This window comes from Mesocricetus auratus, unplaced genomic scaffold (assembly GCF_017639785.1).
Source record: "Mesocricetus auratus isolate SY011 unplaced genomic scaffold, BCM_Maur_2.0 Super-Scaffold_100013, whole genome shotgun sequence".
Lineage (NCBI taxonomy): Eukaryota > Metazoa > Chordata > Mammalia > Rodentia > Cricetidae > Mesocricetus > Mesocricetus auratus.
The window spans coordinates 4,175,770-4,194,543 of record NW_024429196.1 but is presented as its reverse complement, the minus strand read 5'-3'; the positions used below and the strand labels follow the sequence as shown (position 1 = coordinate 4,194,543).

The following is an 18,774-nucleotide window of genomic DNA, read 5'->3' as shown; positions in this document are numbered from 1 at the left end:
AGCAGTATTACCAAGGGTGCTATCCTGACCCCTGAAGATTCTGCACTCTGCAGACTTTCAATGTTTTACAAATAGCTACTCAAGGTCTGTGGATGAAGGTAAGGAATAGAATTTGAGGTGAAGAAGTGGGTGTCAAAACTGCATTCCACCCTCCCAGCAAAACACAGGTGGGGCTGCTGACAGGAAGCAGCTGAGCAGATGGCTATTTAAACTGAGGCTTCAATTTTTCCCACTGGCCAACCAGCTAACCCAAGAAACTTCTACATGCCCCGGGTACTGGGCCTATGAAATCGACGAATTAAACATTACTGGTAATAAATCATAAGGGCATTTATTTTGAAATGACAAAGTGCATATGAATAAGATGAATGTAATTTTACATTACATAATTTGGGGTAAGCATTTGATCCTGCAGGATGCAGAATGCCTTCAGCCATTTCAGAACTGGTCACTATTTCAACTTTATAATCATCTACTAAGAGAACCCTTCACATAAACACATGTTTAGGGTCGTTTCAGAGTGCTGAAAATTTTCAATTTTTTTATGAAACTCAAACAAAAATCTCTTGAGAAGCATAGCCATGGAGGCAAATGCCTGTAATCCCAGCATCTTCAAGCTGTTCAAGCTCAAGGCTGACTCAGAAACAACAGATCAGAGACAGGGTCTAATCCTGATACTAACACTACTGAGGATGAAGACAGGAACTACCTGTTTAGCACTTGGGGGGAGCGGAGGCAACTGGATCTCTTGAGTTCTAAACCAGTTAAGGTTACATAGTGAGATCCTGTTCTAAATAAACAGCCAGGCATGGAAGCACACACCTGTAAACCCAGTACTCCATAGATGAAGAGAATCAAGAGTTCAAAGTCAGCTTAAAATACGTGAAAGTATTTTTAAAAAAAATGAGACAAAACTCAGCTCCCTCCTAATCTTGTCTATTTACTCTTCTTAATTCAAATCCTGAATCTTCCAGCCTCCACAGGCTCCAAAGCAGTCCTGAACTATGTGCTCAAAGGTGATCTCAAACTCACAATCTGGCCTCAGCCACCCAGATGATGGGAGCACAAGTGTGCTCGTTCCTCCCCCTTCCAAACTCTTACTTATGCTTATGAATTACAAGGGAGCTGTTTTACTATGACCATGCACTAACAAGTGCTGGACCTTAAAAGGACATTCCAGAACTCCCAGCACTTCAGGAGGCTGAGGCAAGAGATGAGATTGAAAGGCATAGTGAGGGAGAGGGTTACTCTGCCAGTGGAGCCCTAACACAGGAAACAAATGTGATATGGACAGCATCTCCAGCAAAGGGTGTGCCAATCCTAGTCTCTCCAAGACTTTATCACTTGGGCGTTCACTGTCTCGAAGACAGCGAATACACAGGCTCAGCCCTGGAACTTCAAAGTTGCCCCCAAACCCAGAGGACTGCTACTGTTCAGCTCATCAAAGCCCAGCAAGTCCCCGTCTCCACAATGTTCACATTACACCTGCACATAGGTCAGGGCCATCTACTCTCCAAAGGCATGGTCAACCATTCACCTTCCGGGGTCAACTCCTCACCTTCCAGCTCCCTTGCTTCTCGGCAAAACTTGACAACTTTGCATGAAGCCTCACCATGCTGCCAGACTCCTAATGTACAAATGGACTTAAAAGGTTCATTTCTCAGTGCCTTCAACTGTAGCCTTTTAATTGCACACACATACAAAAAGACAGACAGTACTTGACTTGTGTTGGATAAGGGTAAAATAACACAATTTTTGCCTCCCAACACAGAAAAAGAAACTGCTTAGTGTAATTTTGTGAATAAATCCATCTAGATGGACTACAGAAATTTTAACAATAAAGTGAACATTTCAAAAGTGCTGGGTTGTTGTCCAGACTTTCAGTGACTAGGTATTGTCATCAAGCATCTTACTCCGTAGTCAGGCTTTCCTACTGGTGGGTCCCACATCACCAACTAAACATGGTCACTTCTACAGTGATCCCAGTCTGTCTACTATCACACTGTCCAGACACCACCCCTACCCCAGACACTACTACACAGAATCCCTCACCCACTGGCATTAATCTGACATACTTTCCACGCTGGAAGTCAAGCACTAAACAGGCATTTGTGGGGTGAAGGGTGGGCAAGGGTCACATAGCTTTTTCTCAGGGGGTTGTTAAATGAAGTTTGGCATGCTTTCTGGGTAGTCACCAAGATCAACGGCATTCAGTTCTGCAAATATACACCAAGCCAAAATGTTCTCCAAACCCTTTAATAGAGCTGAGGCACAAGAAATAAACACTTCATTTTTTGGGTCAGATTTGTTGTCAACATCATACACCAAATTCCCCACCATGTTTTCAGCATTAATATTTAGTTTGATACTAAGGTCCACAGGTTGGTTCAAGGACATGAAGGCAAGTGGCCAATGGTTGGTAGAAATACAAAACTTGATGGAGATAAAAAGGAACACAATACCTGGACTTTGCCCAAGTATGCTCATTATGCTATTAAGGGTATTTGCACATTTCCAGGCAGCTCTACTTATAGTGATTTCACTTAGGAAAAACAGTGGCATCCAACAGTACACCTTTGCTCAAGGCAACATGCCAACAATCCCTGGCAACACTTAAGCTGTTTTTACACTACTTGAGTGTTAGTCTTGCCTTCTGACATCAACTGACCAGCACAAAGACTTCCTGGTTCCATCTGTTTAACTTGAGGGGAGAAGAAACAGTGTTCAGCACTGGTTTCTGTGGAGGAAAGTAGACGTCCACAAACACAGCTAGTGTTCATTTGTCACTTGCCACTTAAGTCTTGTCCTAATCAGCCAGGAGCCAGGCCACGCAGTGCACACTGCAGAACACCTCTCCAAGCAGTGCCCCACCACTCACTTTGTTATCTCCATTCTCTCTCTGGTCCTTATCCATATCCGGGCTGCATCAGGACTCTTGGCAGTGCAGTCAGTCTCTGACTAATCACCATTATGATGCTTAGATTGGAAGGCCTACAGCAAAATTCAGCCAGCCTTTTTACTTTATCTGTAGCATCACACCCCCAAACATGCATACCTAACAAGTACTGTTTAAGGGTTCAGGATCAAGGCCTAGAAAGGGCCCATAAAAGGTCTCAAAGTGTGCCAGAGCAAGCTTCCTATGTGAGGAAGCTGTTCAAAGCTGCTATCCACACACCAACCAGAGGCAGGTAAAGCCTGATTCTTCCTACTATATTATCAGAAAAAGGCGAGCAAAGCCAAAACAAGTCTAGGGCATGGAGGCAAATGAGCTGCCCCATGAAAATGCTGCTCGGTGAATAGATGCCAGCACAGACCACAAGGTCTTCACAATTCATGTCATGTCACCAGGTGATGTGTCGCTATCTGAGAGTCCCACCTGCTTCAGCCAGTCTCCAGTCAAGATGACACTCCACTGTCACTGTACAAGATAAATTAATTCACAGGAGGACTGAAGAGATACACTGTTAAAAGCAAAAAGGAATCAATACTTTCACAACTGCCTTAATGACAAGTTTCTGGTTAGTTTACACACTCCACACCAGTAACAACTGACAAAGAAGTTATTCCACTTCGAGGTTTAATTGAGAATACCAAGTCAGGCAAACATGCAAACTCAGAATATAAACAGGTGCAAGGCCTGGTTGTTCTAAAGTAATCACTGGCCATCAGCTGGATATAGTCCTGAAGACGCTCAACAGAACAAACTGAATTCCACACAAGAGATGAGCAGACTGGTCCTCTCAGTCTGTGAAGAGCAGAGTGAGCAGGCAAACCTAGGTAAAAGTCCTGATGCTGTCTGCAGCCAGGTGCTTGAAATACTGGAGTTAGTGCCCAGGACATTAAGCCACTGATATAGACTGAAGCTTTTAAGGAAACATAGGAGAGAACGGAATCGTAAGAGTTCAACGGCACACTTCACATGTTCAAGAGTAAAGAGAAAGAAACCGTCTCTGCAAGATTTTAATGCTCAGTTTTCACAAACAAGTTTCTATCCAATTTTATGATTTACAGTAAAATGTATTAGTGTTTAAAAATGGGCATTATTCAACTATCCTTCATACTCTCTTCCAATCTTTAAAAATTCATCACTGAGAGTTTTTACCCAAGTAATAACTCTGCTGTATGTACATCTGAATTCCGTGTCTTAAGAATAAACGAAATACATGATATTTTGGTTAACTCAGTGTATTTATAAAATGAAAGGTTCTATCAAAATACTTTTCACTGGAAAAAATAAATAGAACAGACAATGGATCTACTCAAAGTACACATTCACTTTGGTAGACTTCAGTGTAGGACAGTTCATGACAAGCATATTTGCCCTTATTCCCCCAGAGCCGATCAGCTTCCAAGCTAATGGTTAAATCATTTTTAACTGAGATTTTATCGTGTTGATATCTGGCTCATTCCACATCATCTTCAGCCAAGCTCTGAGCACTTACAATTCTCTGAAAGAAAAAGAAAATTATTTTTTGAGAAGTGTCTAATTCCAACTTGCTCTTCAGTCAAAGAATCAATTTTTGCTAAAATTCTCCCACTATGACAATGATTCCATACTTCACATAATAGCCTCTGAGGAGCATGGTGACACATACCTGAAATCTCAGCAACAGGGGTTCTGAGAGGGAAATGGGGGATTTTGGTGGTAGTGTTGGGGGCTATGATCATACAAGCTTCAGTTCCATAACAAAATTCAAATGAATACACAAAGCACTCGACACAAATGCTGATTGTCAATTATATAATCGAAAAGACTTTTTCATCCCCACACAAACCAGCAATTTAGATGTCAACCAGGCAAATCTATGACATTGTCACAGGCTGCTTTGACCTGGTCTTGCTTTGTTCTCACTGTCCTTGTACTGGAAGTGACAGGGCTTCTCTGTATTGGAGAATCAAGGATCTTAAGATGAGGGGACAATGCTGAGATCTGCCAAGGTACCATTCTCCACTGGATCAGTTCCTGAACGAGCAGCTATACCACTCACTCCCAGCTCTTAAATGCCCATTCCGAGCAAGGCTGGTTCAGAATTCTGTATCACACTGCGACACAACCAGGTAGCTCCTAAACAGACACAGCCACAACAGCCAAATACTCATTTTTATGCATTCCCAGAAGTAGCTTTGATTACAGCAACACAGACTATGGAAGCTATCTCTTCAGCAACATATAACATTATTTGAGGTATGGAAAAAAATGGAACCATATTCATCTATCTTTAAAAGATTTAGTATAGCTGGGCGGTGGTGGCATAAGCTTTTAATCCCAGCACTAGGGAGGCAGAGAGGCAGGCAGATCTCTGTGAGTTGGAGGCCGGGCTGGACCGACAGCCTCCAAAACAATACAGAGAAACCCTGTCTTGTAAAACCAAAAAAGATTTAGTGCAAGTTCTTGGTCTTCTAAGTCTTCCTCAAATCTTTTGGAGGAATCTAATTACCCCCCCAGTCCTCTTCCAAATCTAGTTGATTTAAAAATCAGTATGAAGCCGGGCGTTGGTGGCGCACGCCTTTAATCCCAGCACTCGGGAGGCAGAGGCAGGCGGATCTCTGTGAGTTCGAGGCCAGCCTGGTCTACAGAGCGAGTTCCAGGACAGCCTCCAAAGCCACAGAGAAACCCTGTCTCGAAAAACCAAAAATAAAAAAAAAATAAAAAATAAAATAAAAATCAGTATGAAGGAGCCAGAAATTGTGACTCAACAAGTAAACCCCGAAGGAAGGAGAAAAAAAAGTTGGAAAGTAATGTTACTAAAATGTTTGTTAAACTTCCTTGCCATCATATCTTTGCTAATTCTTAAACATATCAAACTGAAAATCAACATATGCAATAGCTGTTGTGAGATCCATTTGGAACTCCTTAGGAAGAATTCCTATGAACAGAATGCACTATAGTGAGTATTTAGCAAATATGTTTTGAGACGAAATCTTACTAACAGCCCTGGCTCAGCGTTCCCCACCCACAGAATTTGGGATTACAGGATTATGCTACCACACTTAGCTATATAATTTAATACATACCCTTCGCACTTCTGAGTAGAAATTTGGGGATGTATAGTCAAACAGTACCAAATTTAAAGACCACAGTAGCAGAAAGAGGCAAACAATACCAAGCCTGACACAGGGACTCCAGGACGATCCAGGATATGCAGTCTTGATTTCTGTATTCCCTTATAAGTTAACTAAACAATGGGCAAGGGTTCCTAAATGTACTACATTCCCAGCAGGAGTAACCAGAATTTCGGGACTCTACAAATATAAAGGCCTTAATTTGACACCAAGCGAGTACACTTATGAATCACATCTGACACAAGCCTAAACTAGTCACTTGCACAGTTGTCATTAGGAAAACCATTCCAGGGTCTAGCATAGTCAATATTATATGATCAGCAGACTTGCCCCTGATCAATTCATATATTACTCTAAAGCACTTCAACTCCTTACCTGACTAATGGTTGGAAGCTTGGTCAGAAGCATCTGGAACACTGGCGGCGGAAGAGTCTGCTGTAACACTTGCAGCAGCTGCTGAGGCTGTCCACACACAGCAATTGCATTTGTCAGGTGGTCTACACCCTTCTCATATTCACCTGCAAGATTACACAAAACTATGTGTTATCTGAAGCCATCAAGAGTCACTAATTGATCCTAGCCAACATCACTGGCAAGTCCTCCAATAACCATAGTAGCTACCTATGTGTTGCCCACTATCATCTGGGTATATGAAACCTTCACTCTGACTTGCATGGGCAGTTCCTTTCCTGGGATTCTGAGATGTACTAATGCCCACCAGGAGAACCTGTCCAGGAACAGGCACTGAGACTGTGTCCTACCCCAACAGACACCAGGCCTCTTCTAAATCAGCACCTCCAATAATCTTTTGTTTACCCAGCAGTGGTAATGTTGCAGCTGGCTAGACCATCAGAGGAACTTAATTCATTCCAAGCTAAAGTACCATCTTGCTGCTAAGAACACAAAGTGCCTATCCTCTCAGGGGCACCTTGGAAAACCTATTCTTCTGTACTTAAGATTTTGATTAGAGCTGGGCATTGGTGGCGCACTCCTTTAATCCCAGACTGGGGAGGCAGAGGCAGGCAGATCCAAGTTCGAAGCCAGCCTGGTCTACAGAGGAAGTTCCAGGACAGCCTCCAAAACAGAGAAACCCTGTCTCAGAAAACAAAACAAAAAAGATTGATATTAGTTTTCCTATTCAAATTGTTCATAATCTAAGAAAAGTTTGAAAACTAAGACAGCTAGGGCTATTACACAGAGGAACCCTATCTCAAAAAAACCAAAAAAAAAAAAAGATATATAAGGAGAAAGATTAAACCAAGCATCAAAACAATACCATCTTTCAATACAGGTGATTGAATAAATGAGGCCCAAAGTAATTAAGCATATTAACTGATCAGATTTGAAACAGGATGCTAAATGCGAAAAGCATCTGGTGTGAGATGGCCACCCTGGCTATCAACATGACTACATTACATTTAAAGTGAACGGAAATCCCAAAAGCAGCTGGGCACTGAGGTTTTTATTTCCCGGTTGGACTAAGGTTGGAAACCCACCCTAAATCCTGGCCACACTTCCTGGAGACATAAAAGAAAGCTGTGCTTTTTTTTCCCTGTCTGCTTGCCCTCACTGACTGCAAAGTTCTATCCCAGACCATTCCCTTTCCACAGTAAGAACATACTTCAAGATTCCAACATGGACAGAAAACAACTGGCAGCTGTCTAGAACATCCCTGGGACTCCAGCACCAGATCTGGACTGCTGATTAATCAGTCTTGTGAACTGAACTACCAGATCATTGGCCTTTCTGTGAGGACATAGCTGTTGCTGGTGTGTCTATTCTATTGTTTCCGTTCCTTAGAGCCCTGATAAATTAACTTTCTTTTGGACTTTAGCAAACACTGGGAAAACCCATCATTATCAGGTGAGTGCTAGCAAACTCGGATCATATCCACTCAGTATTTATACTGCACTACAGACACACACACACACAAGCACTGTAGATTTAGTCATTTCTGTACGAACAAAGTTCTCTCCTAGTTTCATTCAACTATTACCTTATCTTCCATATCCTGTGACAAAGAAAGTATGCATAAAAGTCACTTAAAACACAGTGCCAGACAATGGCAACCTATAAGTCTTTCTGAAGCCAGACTTGGTATGGAGTACCAAAAGCCCACCTTGAAATGTTTAAAATCCTAATTCTACTTTCTGAATCTTGAAATGGCTATTACCTTGTGCTAGCAACTCTTCACCAAGCTGTATCTCTTCAAGAAAGAATTTTTGAACAGCTTCAGCATCTTTTAAATCAGGCAACTGGAAAAGAAGTATGTAGAAATTATGCTGCGAATATAATCAACGTGGAAAACCAATAAAATTTAAATGATGCTGGCTGGGCAGTGGTAGTCTTTAATCCTAGCACTCAGGAGCCAGAGACAGGTAGATCTGAGTCCAAGGCCAGCCTGTGCTTCCAAGTGTTCCAGGGCAGTCAGGGCCAGAGAGCCGGTCTCAAAACACACCCCCCTCAAAACAAAACAAAAAACACACCCCCCAAAAAAGTGCATCCATTCTAAGAACAAATACCCTAAATTAAAAGAGGAAAAGCCAGGCGTTAGTAGCGCGCACGCCTTTAATCCCAGCAGAGAAACCCTGTCTTGAAAAACCAAAAAAATAAAAATAAAATTGTAACTTAGAATATAAACGACTTCATCTTTTCTTTTCATAGGTCCTGTGTTCATAATTTTTAATGACTACGTAGGTTTTTATAAAACCTGTTTGATTAAAGTAAACTAAGTAAATGCTAGTCACTGTCCATGTCACTTCCCTCTTGCTGATATTCTTTCTCTGGATTTGTAAACCATGAGCTATAGGATCACTAATCCATTCTTTTAAAAGCATGCTCAGGCAAGGACAAATGGGATTGATAAATGTTACACTTTAGTCATTTTGAACCAGTTGAGTGATCAGCATAGCTAACAGGATATGGTTCTAGAGAACTGAAGCTGGGAATTGCTGTTTTTCTGATATGTTCAGACTACCTTTCTAAGACTGGAATACAGAAAGTGAGAACTGTAGACCTGTGTGTACGTGTGAGTCTGATAGAGGCACGTTAAGGTTTGAGGGGTAGAGCCCGTCATTGTGTGTGCCAGCAAGCACTCTACCTCTGAGCTGTACCCCTTTCCCTGTCAGTCGCTTATGGCTGTTTATCATATAAATTAGAAGTAACCGATGATCAACAAATGCATGGTGAGTATGCTGTCATTTTTCAGTATGCTCTGCCATTTGAAGCTCAGTGATCCCTCTGAGGCCAGAGGTTTGTAGGTTTATGGCCAGCCTGGCAAGATCCTGTCAAAATAAGAATGGCACTGTGAATACAGCTTTTCTAGTGTACAAACAGCCCTAGGTTCAACCTCAAGTCCCACCAACAAAAAAGTGTACATCTCTGAATATATATGTACACACGTGTAGCATATAGGGAGAAGTCTTTTGGGTGCACATGAAAATGTATGAAATATGACAATAGACAATACAGATATTTGTATTCTTTAGTCGTTGTCCCCCTCCCCCTTTTGAGACAGGTTTCTCTGACTGTCCTCAAACTTTTTAGACAAGGCTGGCCTGAACTCAAGAACCACCTGCCTCTGCCTCCCAAGTGCTGAGATTAAAGGCATGCGCAACCACCGCCCAGCTAATTTGTTTTTGCTTTTCGTTTTTAAATCCATCAGAATCAGGTACAATCCTGATCCACAGCTTTAAAAACTTTTAAAGACCTTTGGTTCCTTTTGCCTGCCTGAATTTTTTAAATACTAGAATTACAGGTGTGGATCACTTAAAGGACACAAAAGGAAGGAAAATACAATCAAATGCTGTACTTTGAAGTAGCTGAGAACACTCTTCATCTCTTGTAGCCCACATCTCTAGAGACCCTCAGATGAAAGGAAAATATAGCAGGCCTGGATTACCTGCAGTCTAAGTTACTCTCTTACACACAAAAGCAGACTATTTTATTACCTTGGAAAGCCCAGCTCTTTCCTTAGCAAGTTTCTGTTTCTTTCTTCCTACGAGAAAAACAAAAATAAAATTTCACTTGGTTATCAACAGAAGAATTAACACATCTAATTACTCCAGCAGCCATTAATTCTACAAAACATTCTGACTCCAGAATCCCTGCCTCCCTGGTCCATGGTAAGGGAGCTGGCATTTCTGGATAGTAGCTTTCTCTTTTCCTCTGCATCACCAGGCCTAGCAATTCACATGATAGAAACTGTTTCAACAGCTGCACTCCAGTAGAACAAATTTTCCAAAGTAAAAGCATTAAGGGATTTTTACTGAATCATACTAGATTCTAGCTTTACCATTAAAATTTATGCAGCATTCTTAAGCAACACCGTTTTGTAAAAACCATTTTTTTAGACAAGTTCTGTATATTCAGGCTGGCCTGCATCTGTTACACAGCCAAGGTTCCCAACTTCTAGATCCTTCTGCTCCAGCTCTAGAGTTCAGGGATTACAAGCATGCAACAAGGTCCCAGTTTGAACAATAATAAAAAAGGGCAAGAGGTGCTGCTCCAAAAAGCACTCTGAAAGCAGTACCTATGGCTGGTTAGTTAAAAATGGCCTCGCTGCTCTATAATGCATGCCCCATAAGAAAGAACAATAGTGTATGGGACCATCTGCCCTATTTGTTTCATCTTACAAATAGTAAGGTATCTCGTCCTCATCAAAACTGATCTAATAATAGTAGCTATATAATTATGGGGCTTTCAGCAGGCTTGTGAGTTAACAGATGTAAACATTTGCCAAGAGTGCCTAGGCTCTGCCATTTTGGCATCCCCTAATCAAGACCTAGAAAGTAACACTCACTCAATACTATGACCTGAACAACCAGGTGAAAGCTCTCTCTACGTACTGAGTAAATATTAAGCAAGAAAAATCTAACTTCAGAAAGTCTCTGAAAACCTTAAAATACTCTATGAATCCAAGTATCAACACAAGACTAAAGGACCTATTGTTAATTCTTAAAATGTAAGAACAGCTACTCAAGCATCTTCAGACCTCTTGTCCTCAGACACTATACATTCACATCATTCAGATGAAACACCTCAAAACAGAGAATTGTGTAATTAATGCAATGAAAAATACAATGTACCAAAAGAAAAATAACAAAAAGGTAATGAATCCCATTGGAGTTTTCCATAACCATCTAACCTACTAACATAGTATATGGGTGTAGTTTCATAAAAGTGTCTCTGTTTAGGGACAGATGATAATAGACTGAGGGGAGAACCTACAGGAAGAAGGTATACAGTCCATCAGCAAAAATATCTGGTCTTGCTTTTTTATTTGACATTAGTAAACCTATAAAGTTTAAACTATATCCACCTAATAAAATGCAAACAAACAAACATGTAAGCCAGGGCTTTTGGCACTAGTCTTTAATATCAGTACTTGAGGCAGAGAGGATCTTTGAGTTCAAGGACAGCCAAGATTAGAGACCTTGTCTCAAAACAAAGCCATGCAAAGCTTAAGTTCAGAACCACCCCAAATGCAAGCCATTATTTAAACACTTAAACCCTCAACTTAAGCTCGTTTTATTAAATAGAAATGACTCGAGAAACTATACTTTTACTGTAGATGTAAATGAGTCAAATTCAAACTACTTAAATTTCTAAGAATCACTCAACTATATAGCTTTAAAGACACTGTGAAATTACTCATTACTTGCTAGCAAAAATTTGCCCAAAACCAAAAATAAAAAAATTCTAACATTAATTCCATTATCAGCTAACGTACTAAGAACCCCTAAAGTGCCTTCTTGTCACAGCTGCAGTTAGTTAATTCACTTAAATCATTAGGCTATGGCTAAAGCTGGTAAACACTCCCCCAACACCACAAACCTGCTAGAACAGAACGTGATAATAAGGGCAGTGGTGGAGGACATAGTCTGCAAACGGCCTTGAACCCATCGACAGAAGGGCAAAAGGAAAGTACTGAAAAGGTTACTTTGAAAAGAACAACCCTAGCAGGGTGTGGTACCCCACGCCTTTAATCCCTGCACTGCAGAGGCAGATTGATCGGAGTCCTGAGGCCAGCCTGGTCTACAGAGTCCCTGTTTCAAATAAAAAACAAACCCAAACCACCCTAATTTTCCTAAAATTAAAACGTATGATTTCTTCATCCAAAAGCCATTTCCTGGGATTTCCAGCAATGCTTTCTAAAGGAGTTAACCTGCTTAGACACAGCCCCAATGCATCTTTGAGCAGCCTGCACTCGTGTGCTCTATCCAACAGCCACACTTCATAGCTAGCATTTATGCAAGGGTCTTCTCTCTGTCTCGCATAAACCGTGGTGTGCAAACCGGGCATTGGTGGTGCACGCCTTTAATCCCAGCACTCGGGAGGCAGAGGCAGGCGGATCTGTGAGCTCCGAGGCCAGCCTGGTCTACAAAAGCTAGTTCCGGGACAGCTTCCAAAGCCACAGAGAAACCCTGTCTCGAAAAGCCCCCCCGCAAAAAAAAAAAAACCACAAAAACTGTGGTGTGCACCAAACTCACCAGACAAGAGGTAACTTATACTATACAGTTAGGAAAGATTTGGAGGGGACGGGTGGGAGGTTGGTGGGGGAGGAGGGGAGGGAGCTCGGATTGACATGTGAAACAAGCTTGCTTCTAATTAAATTTAAAAAGTGGGGGTAAAAAAAAGTTAAAAGATTTGGAGTTCATGCTGGTGACCGACCAGTAAACGATCTGGTCCCAGAAACGCAGTCTGAATCTAAGCAGCCTTCTTTCCATTACTCTACCTAGTCATGGACAAAAACAAATTATCTATCTCCCCACATGATGGAAATGATGGGCTACTGTGGGCAGGCAGGCTCAAAAGGGCTAGAACCCCTGTAACAGGCGGTAAAAGGAGGGTATTGTCTCCAATCACCTCTACCTACAAAAAAAAATTTGAAATGACTTAGGACGGCTTAATTAAAGAAGTAGGAAAGGCTGGATAATGACTCGAGCTACTGACTGACTGTCCTAAACAATGCGCAAAACCGCTCATTATTCCAGCATTGGACTGTTGAAATCCGTGCCTTGAAATTCAAGTGCGGATCACGCTGGTTAAGAGCGCCACGACTTGCCTCCGGTAAGCCTCTTCAAAGATGTCGCAGGTATGAAATAAGACTGAACCACGTGAGGAGTGCAGCCCTTTGGACTCCCCCGCATTTTCTCTAGCATTCACTCATATCTTGGAAGCACCAGAGCGAAGCCGCCAAGAGGGTTTAAGAATGCAAGGATGACACCGCACTGACTCTGCGGGTTGAGGCTTTGGCTAAAATGCTTCTACGTAAGAGATAGCACTTTCGGGGTAAGGACTGGTTTAGCCATATGTAGGCGCCGGTCTGTAAAGCCAGCAATGGGAGGCACCACGAGTTCGAAGCCCCAGTCAGAAAGGAACGAAAGCATTTTTTTTTAACAACCGTGAAGTAGGAAGAGATGGTTCATGCCTGTTATCATAGCACTCGAGAGGCTTAAGCAGGGAGGAGCTGCCACGAGGTTGATATTAGGACCCTATCTCAAAACACGCACCCCAGCCCACAGCCACCGAAGTTTAGTGGAGTGAATGGAGGCTGGGAGAGGTGACTCATCCTATTTATTACCTGGAAGGCTAAGGCAGGAATGCCAAGGCCTCAAGCCCACCCGGGACTAAAGGCCCGTCGTGAAGAGAAAAATATTAAAGACAGGGGGCAGACAGATAGAAAGTGCTACCCATCCCGGGAGCCAAGCGTGCATTCCACCGCCAGCAAGATGGAGCCAAGTCGCCTCCAAGATGGAGGCCGGCGGGCACAGGCGGGACCCAGGCCGCAGCGCGCGGCGCCGGGGAGGCCTCTTGGGGGCGCGTAGGCCCGAGGGGACCAGGAGGCGCGAGGGCCCACTCACGTTCTCGAAGCCTGTTCTTGAAGTTGGGGTCACTCCGCCTTTTGCGGTCAAAGTAGATGCAGTACCCGATGAAAAGGGCACCGCACACGCCCGCGGCGATGGCACTGTTCCGGCCCACCATCTTCGCTCGGCTGGGGCTTGTGCCGGGCCTCGGAGGCCCGCCAAGCAGCGGTTAGCTCCGACAGACCGGAGCACGCCAGCCGCTCGCAGGCCCAGTCCAGACGGAAAAGGCCGAGCACCAGCACTTCCGGTGCGCGAGGACCCCGGAACGTCCGCGGCGGTGCCTGAGCGGGGACGCCTAATGCGCGTGCGTAGACCGCCTAGCCTGCGCGGGGGAAGTGCCCTGCTGGGGGAGGGGCGCGCACTGCGGGAGGGTTTATTCGTCATCACGCGCTAATCCCCAGGGTCCGTGGCATGGTGGTAGCACGTGGTTGTGGCGCACTGTGTCAGAAGCCCTTATCCGCCATCCTTGCTTGTCAAAGACAAAGGTGAGAGCCTGCTAGAGCAGCGCCTCACCTCACCGTGTCCTTCAGGGATCCTGTGACTTGAAATGCATGCATTTGATTTTTACATTTTTGAGAAAGACTCTTTGTATCAGGCCTGGAAATGGCTGTGTAGTCTGCCCTGGCCTCAAACCTGCAATCCTCCTGAGTAATGGTATTACAGGCCTGCACCATCAAGCCTGGCTGAATTTGATTTTTAAGTTGCGACTGAACTTGAACACAATAACTGATTTTAAAATAATGCTATGATGCAGCCCCATCTTATGCTATGGGGAAGAAAAATGGGGAAAAAACCTGTGAGGGAAGTAGAAAGGCAATAAAAGCCTCAGGATAGTTCCTATTTGTGCCCTTAGGCTGCCATTAAGCTGTAAATTCTTTTTGTTTTGTTTTGTTTTCCACAGGGTTTCTCTGTAGCTTTGGAGGCTGTCCTGGAACTAGCTCTTGTAGACCAGGCTGGCCTCGAACTCACAGAGATCTGCCTGCCTCTGCCTCCCGAGTGCTGGGATTAAAGGTGTATGCCAACCACTGACCGTCCTAAACTATAAAGTATAGCAATTCTCTGGTGTTTTAAGTGAAATTAGGCCACCTGTCAGTACTAAAGGGACATACCTCTTCCTGGGGAGCTGGGGCAGAGCTAAGCATTATTGAATATTACAGAGCACTGGTAAGTGCTGTTAGGATGGGTGTTTCTTGTGAAGCAACCCATATGCTTTAAACACACCCTCTGCTACCTACAGGACACACTGCAGACTTACTGTATTAGAACACTTGTACCACTCTTTTTTGCCATCAAAAGCCATAGTGGACTCTGGATGTGAGAAGCACTTCCCTTACTGTTCCAGAATTAGTGTAACACACAAGGCTTCTTTTGCATGTAGTATTGTTGTGATTGATTGTTGCAATCACTAGACCACCTTCCTCCCCCACAACCAGGTTGTTCAGTTCGATTTTTTGGAAATGTGTGCATGTGCAGAGAAACCAGAGCTATCCTTTGGGGCAGGGCCAGCAGCCTCCTGAAGCTGGGACTGGTGTTTTCTCTAATAAGCCAGCAAGCTCCAGCAGTCTCTACTTGCTTGGCAGCTGCAGTTACAGGTCTGCACCAAGCAGCCGTCAGTTCAAATTTTTGAGTCAGCTAGGAGATGCTGTCTTGTCTCGGTGCCTAGCATTACAACATTAGACCTAATAAAAAGACTTCTCCCAACTGATTTTTTTATGTAGCAGCTAGAGGGGTGGCTGTAGAGTGACAGCAGTGGCTGTAGAGTGACAGCAGCGGCAACCGTGCCCACACCACCACCCTTCTGTGGCAGTAGCAGCAAGCAAGAGTAGGATGGCAGCGAGCAGAAGCTGAAAGGAAGACAGAAAACTGGAGCTGAAGATAAGAAACCGATGCCTCTGATCATTGCAAGAGTTCCAGGAAACAGCCACACCTGTCAGAAGAGGATACTGACACCCAAGACCCCAGATCTCTAACACTGGCCACCCAGGATGAGGGTCCCAAGGTCTCGAGGCTCTCCCAGGGGCGATAACATAAGCAAATATTGCTGCCATTACCTGTTCATAGAGTCAAGGATTTCACTAGCTGACCAGTGCTGGGCTGGTGGCAATCAGAACCCAGAGCTATCTGGTTTGCAAGGCCTGAACCCTAATACTGTTTTTTTCAGGACTGGGAACTTTAAGCCTCTGGATCTGTGAGCCCCAGCTTAAAAGCTTAACACTCAAGGGCCCAGGATTACCAACTGTACAAAAGCTATTCTTTGCCGATTTGATTTCCATCTGAGCAAACAAATGCCAGCCGGTTCATTAGTAGTGGTGAGGCCCACCCACCACACACTGGCTGGCATTTGAAGCAAAGGCAGTCTGGTAGAACACTGCACCCTGCACTTATGAAACCTGGTCTGAGAAGTTGGTATCGAAAGTTACCACACAGATAATACGTGTCGCTGGAGGACCTAACCTAGCCTGGGAAAGCCCTGCTGTAAGGATGAACATGAGCTCTCCATCAAAACAGGAATGATCCCTGAAGGCATGTGTGTACTAGTGAAATGAGCTTGGGCAATGGCCAGCGGTAAGGATATAGAAGGGCAGACAGAAGCAAGGCAGACAAGGCCCGTACAGCGGAGCAGCACAGAAGGCTGCTTGCTTACATTCTGAACGCATTGTGATCTTCCTCATCCCCAAAAGCTACCTGTGAACCTCAACTTCCTGAGCCTTGGGTACATAGGACAGGAAATAGTTACCCAAAGCCACAGAGTGGGCATGAGAGGCCATGAAAGCCTGACATGGGTAGTCTTCATAGCCATGACTTAGGGGTAAGCCAGAACAGGGTACCCTTTTCTTTCTTTTTTTTTTAAGATTTATTTATTATGCATACAGTGTTCTGGCATGCATGCCAGAAGCAGGTATGGGATCTTATTATAGATGGTTGTGAGCCACTATATGGTTGCTGGGAATTGAACTCAGGACCTCTGGATGACTAGCCAGTGCTCTTAACCTCTGAGCCATCTCTCCAGTCCCAAGGTACCCTTTTCTTATGAATAATAAATGCAATGAGATAGCAACATGTTAACACAAAATCATGCACAACCACAAACGCCTGCAGTGTAAGCAGCCTGGAAAAAGAAAAGTTGTACACAGGCTCTGCTGCAGTCCTTAGAGTTGTCTACAGTGAGGAGGTAAAGGGTAGGCAACCAAAGCTTCCTACACCTCCCATCGGAAGAATTCTTTAACTACATGTAAGCCCAGCGGAAATATTTGAGGCCGTTAGGGAAAAATGTTCATGAGAAAAAAAATGACCAATTCTCATGACTACAAAACACATGCCCCGTATTTTATTATAACTAAAAGCCAACTTCTAACCACTGTCAACCACTCATACATAGTCTTGTGGCTGAAAGTATATATGTAATCAGATATAACAAGTATTTTTCCAGATAAAAATAATTATACAGAGTATTTTAGGAAAATGTTCTATAAAATGTTTAATGTTTTAAACAGTAAGTAACACACACATATTTTGCTTATGAAAGTAGAGACTTCAACAATTACAGTGGTTCAGTGAGTAAAAGTGCATGCTGTGAAAGGAGAGAACTCTGGAGTTCTCTGACCTCCACGTGGGGAGGAATTGTGGTATGCTTGCACCTGCATCCACATTATGGACACAAATAATAACAGTTAAATACACACACACACACACACACACACACACATATATGGCAAATTATGTTATCTGCTATGCTTTAAGCTGCTCACTCACAGGAGTCATACATATGCACACAGATTATATATGAACACACAATCTCATGTTGCGTGATATTGTTGAGATTTAACTGAAAAGGTTCTAAATACTGTAAGAGAAACAAAGCATAAATATCTAGACTTGGATACAGGAAATGGAGCTTCCTCTGTTTTTTTGGGGGGGTTCAAAACAGGGTTTCTCTGTATTGTTTTGGAGGCTGTCCTGGAACTCATTTTGTAGACCAGGGTGGCCTCGAACTCACAGAGATCCTCCTGCCTCTGGCTCCCGAGTGCTGGGATTACAGGCGTGCACCACTAATGCCTTTCTCTGGTCTTTAGAGCTACACTTTTATTTTTAAGTGTATGTAAATGTCTGTTTGTAGTTGCATACATTAGGATAGGTGCCTGAGGAGGCCAGTGGAGTTGGACCTAGGAGCTTATGTTACAGGCAGTTGTGCTAGGAATTGAACTCAAATTCTGTGCAAGAGCAGTACATGATCTTTTTATTTATTATGTATACACTCTTCTGCCTGCATGCCAGCAGAGGGCACTAGATCTCACTCAAGGTGTTTGTGAGCCACCATGTGGTTGCTGGGAATTGAACTCAGGACCTCTGGAAGAACAGTCTAGTGCTCTTAACCACTAAGCTATTTCTCTAGCCCCACATCAAGAAGCCATCTATCTAGCTTCTAAGGCTACCTTTTAAATACCTCATTAGATTTTCTACATAGGATTTCCCAAAGACAGAATTTTCAAAACTAAATGAGTGAAAACTCATTCTGCCCTCTTGTCTCCTTACGTGACAGGATGTGTTTAATACATACTCTGCCTGCCTGAATCAGTCACCTTGACTTACCACAATTCTCCATCCTAGACCCAGCCTCGGCTTGATAAGATCAGTATCATTAGCTGTAACCAAGCCAAGCTCCTAGAAGTCACAACAGTATGCTATCCAGTCATTCATCATTAAAGTCTGATTTAATTACCTTGATTCACTATGAAACACTGTCATTCATTCTGAGTGATACTAATTTAAGGATCACATTTTTCTGAGAGAATTTTTCCTATAAACCAGCTTTACAGGCACCTGTCAAGGACAGTAATGACCA

General features: G+C 43.4%; 1 protein-coding gene and 1 non-coding gene across 2 annotated transcripts; both read right to left on the bottom strand.

Moving 5' to 3' along the window:
• Positions 1-2,240: 2,240 nt before the first annotated feature.
• On the bottom strand, positions 2,241-14,180 carry Tomm20 (translocase of outer mitochondrial membrane 20). Its single transcript, XM_040755296.1, has 5 exons — positions 13,929-14,180; positions 10,014-10,060; positions 8,237-8,318; positions 6,439-6,581; positions 2,241-4,448 (listed from the first exon to the last, which is right to left on the bottom strand). The coding sequence occupies exons 1-5, from the start codon at positions 14,047-14,049 to the stop codon at positions 4,404-4,406; spliced, it is 438 nt and encodes a 145-aa protein (XP_040611230.1). The 5' UTR covers positions 14,050-14,180; the 3' UTR covers positions 2,241-4,403.
• LOC121143802 lies at positions 13,149-13,282 on the bottom strand. Its single transcript, XR_005881126.1, has one exon. It is a non-coding gene; the product is annotated as a small nucleolar RNA SNORA14 (small nucleolar RNA).
• Positions 14,181-18,774: the final 4,594 nt, after the last annotated feature.

Excerpts from the sequence above, each read along its gene's own strand:
- Tomm20 (XM_040755296.1), bottom strand. The coding sequence starts at position 14,049 with ATGGTGGGCCGGAACAGTGCCATCGCCGCGGGCGTGTGCGGTGCCCTT. Across the intron at positions 10,061-13,928 it reads CAAGAACAGGCTTCGAGAAC|GAAGAAAGAAACAGAAACTT; the intron begins GTGAGTGGGCCC and ends TTTTTCTCGTAG. Across the intron at positions 6,582-8,236 it reads TGAAGAGTTGCTAGCACAAG|GTGAATATGAGAAGGGTGTA; the intron begins GTAATAGCCATT and ends GTAATCTTGCAG.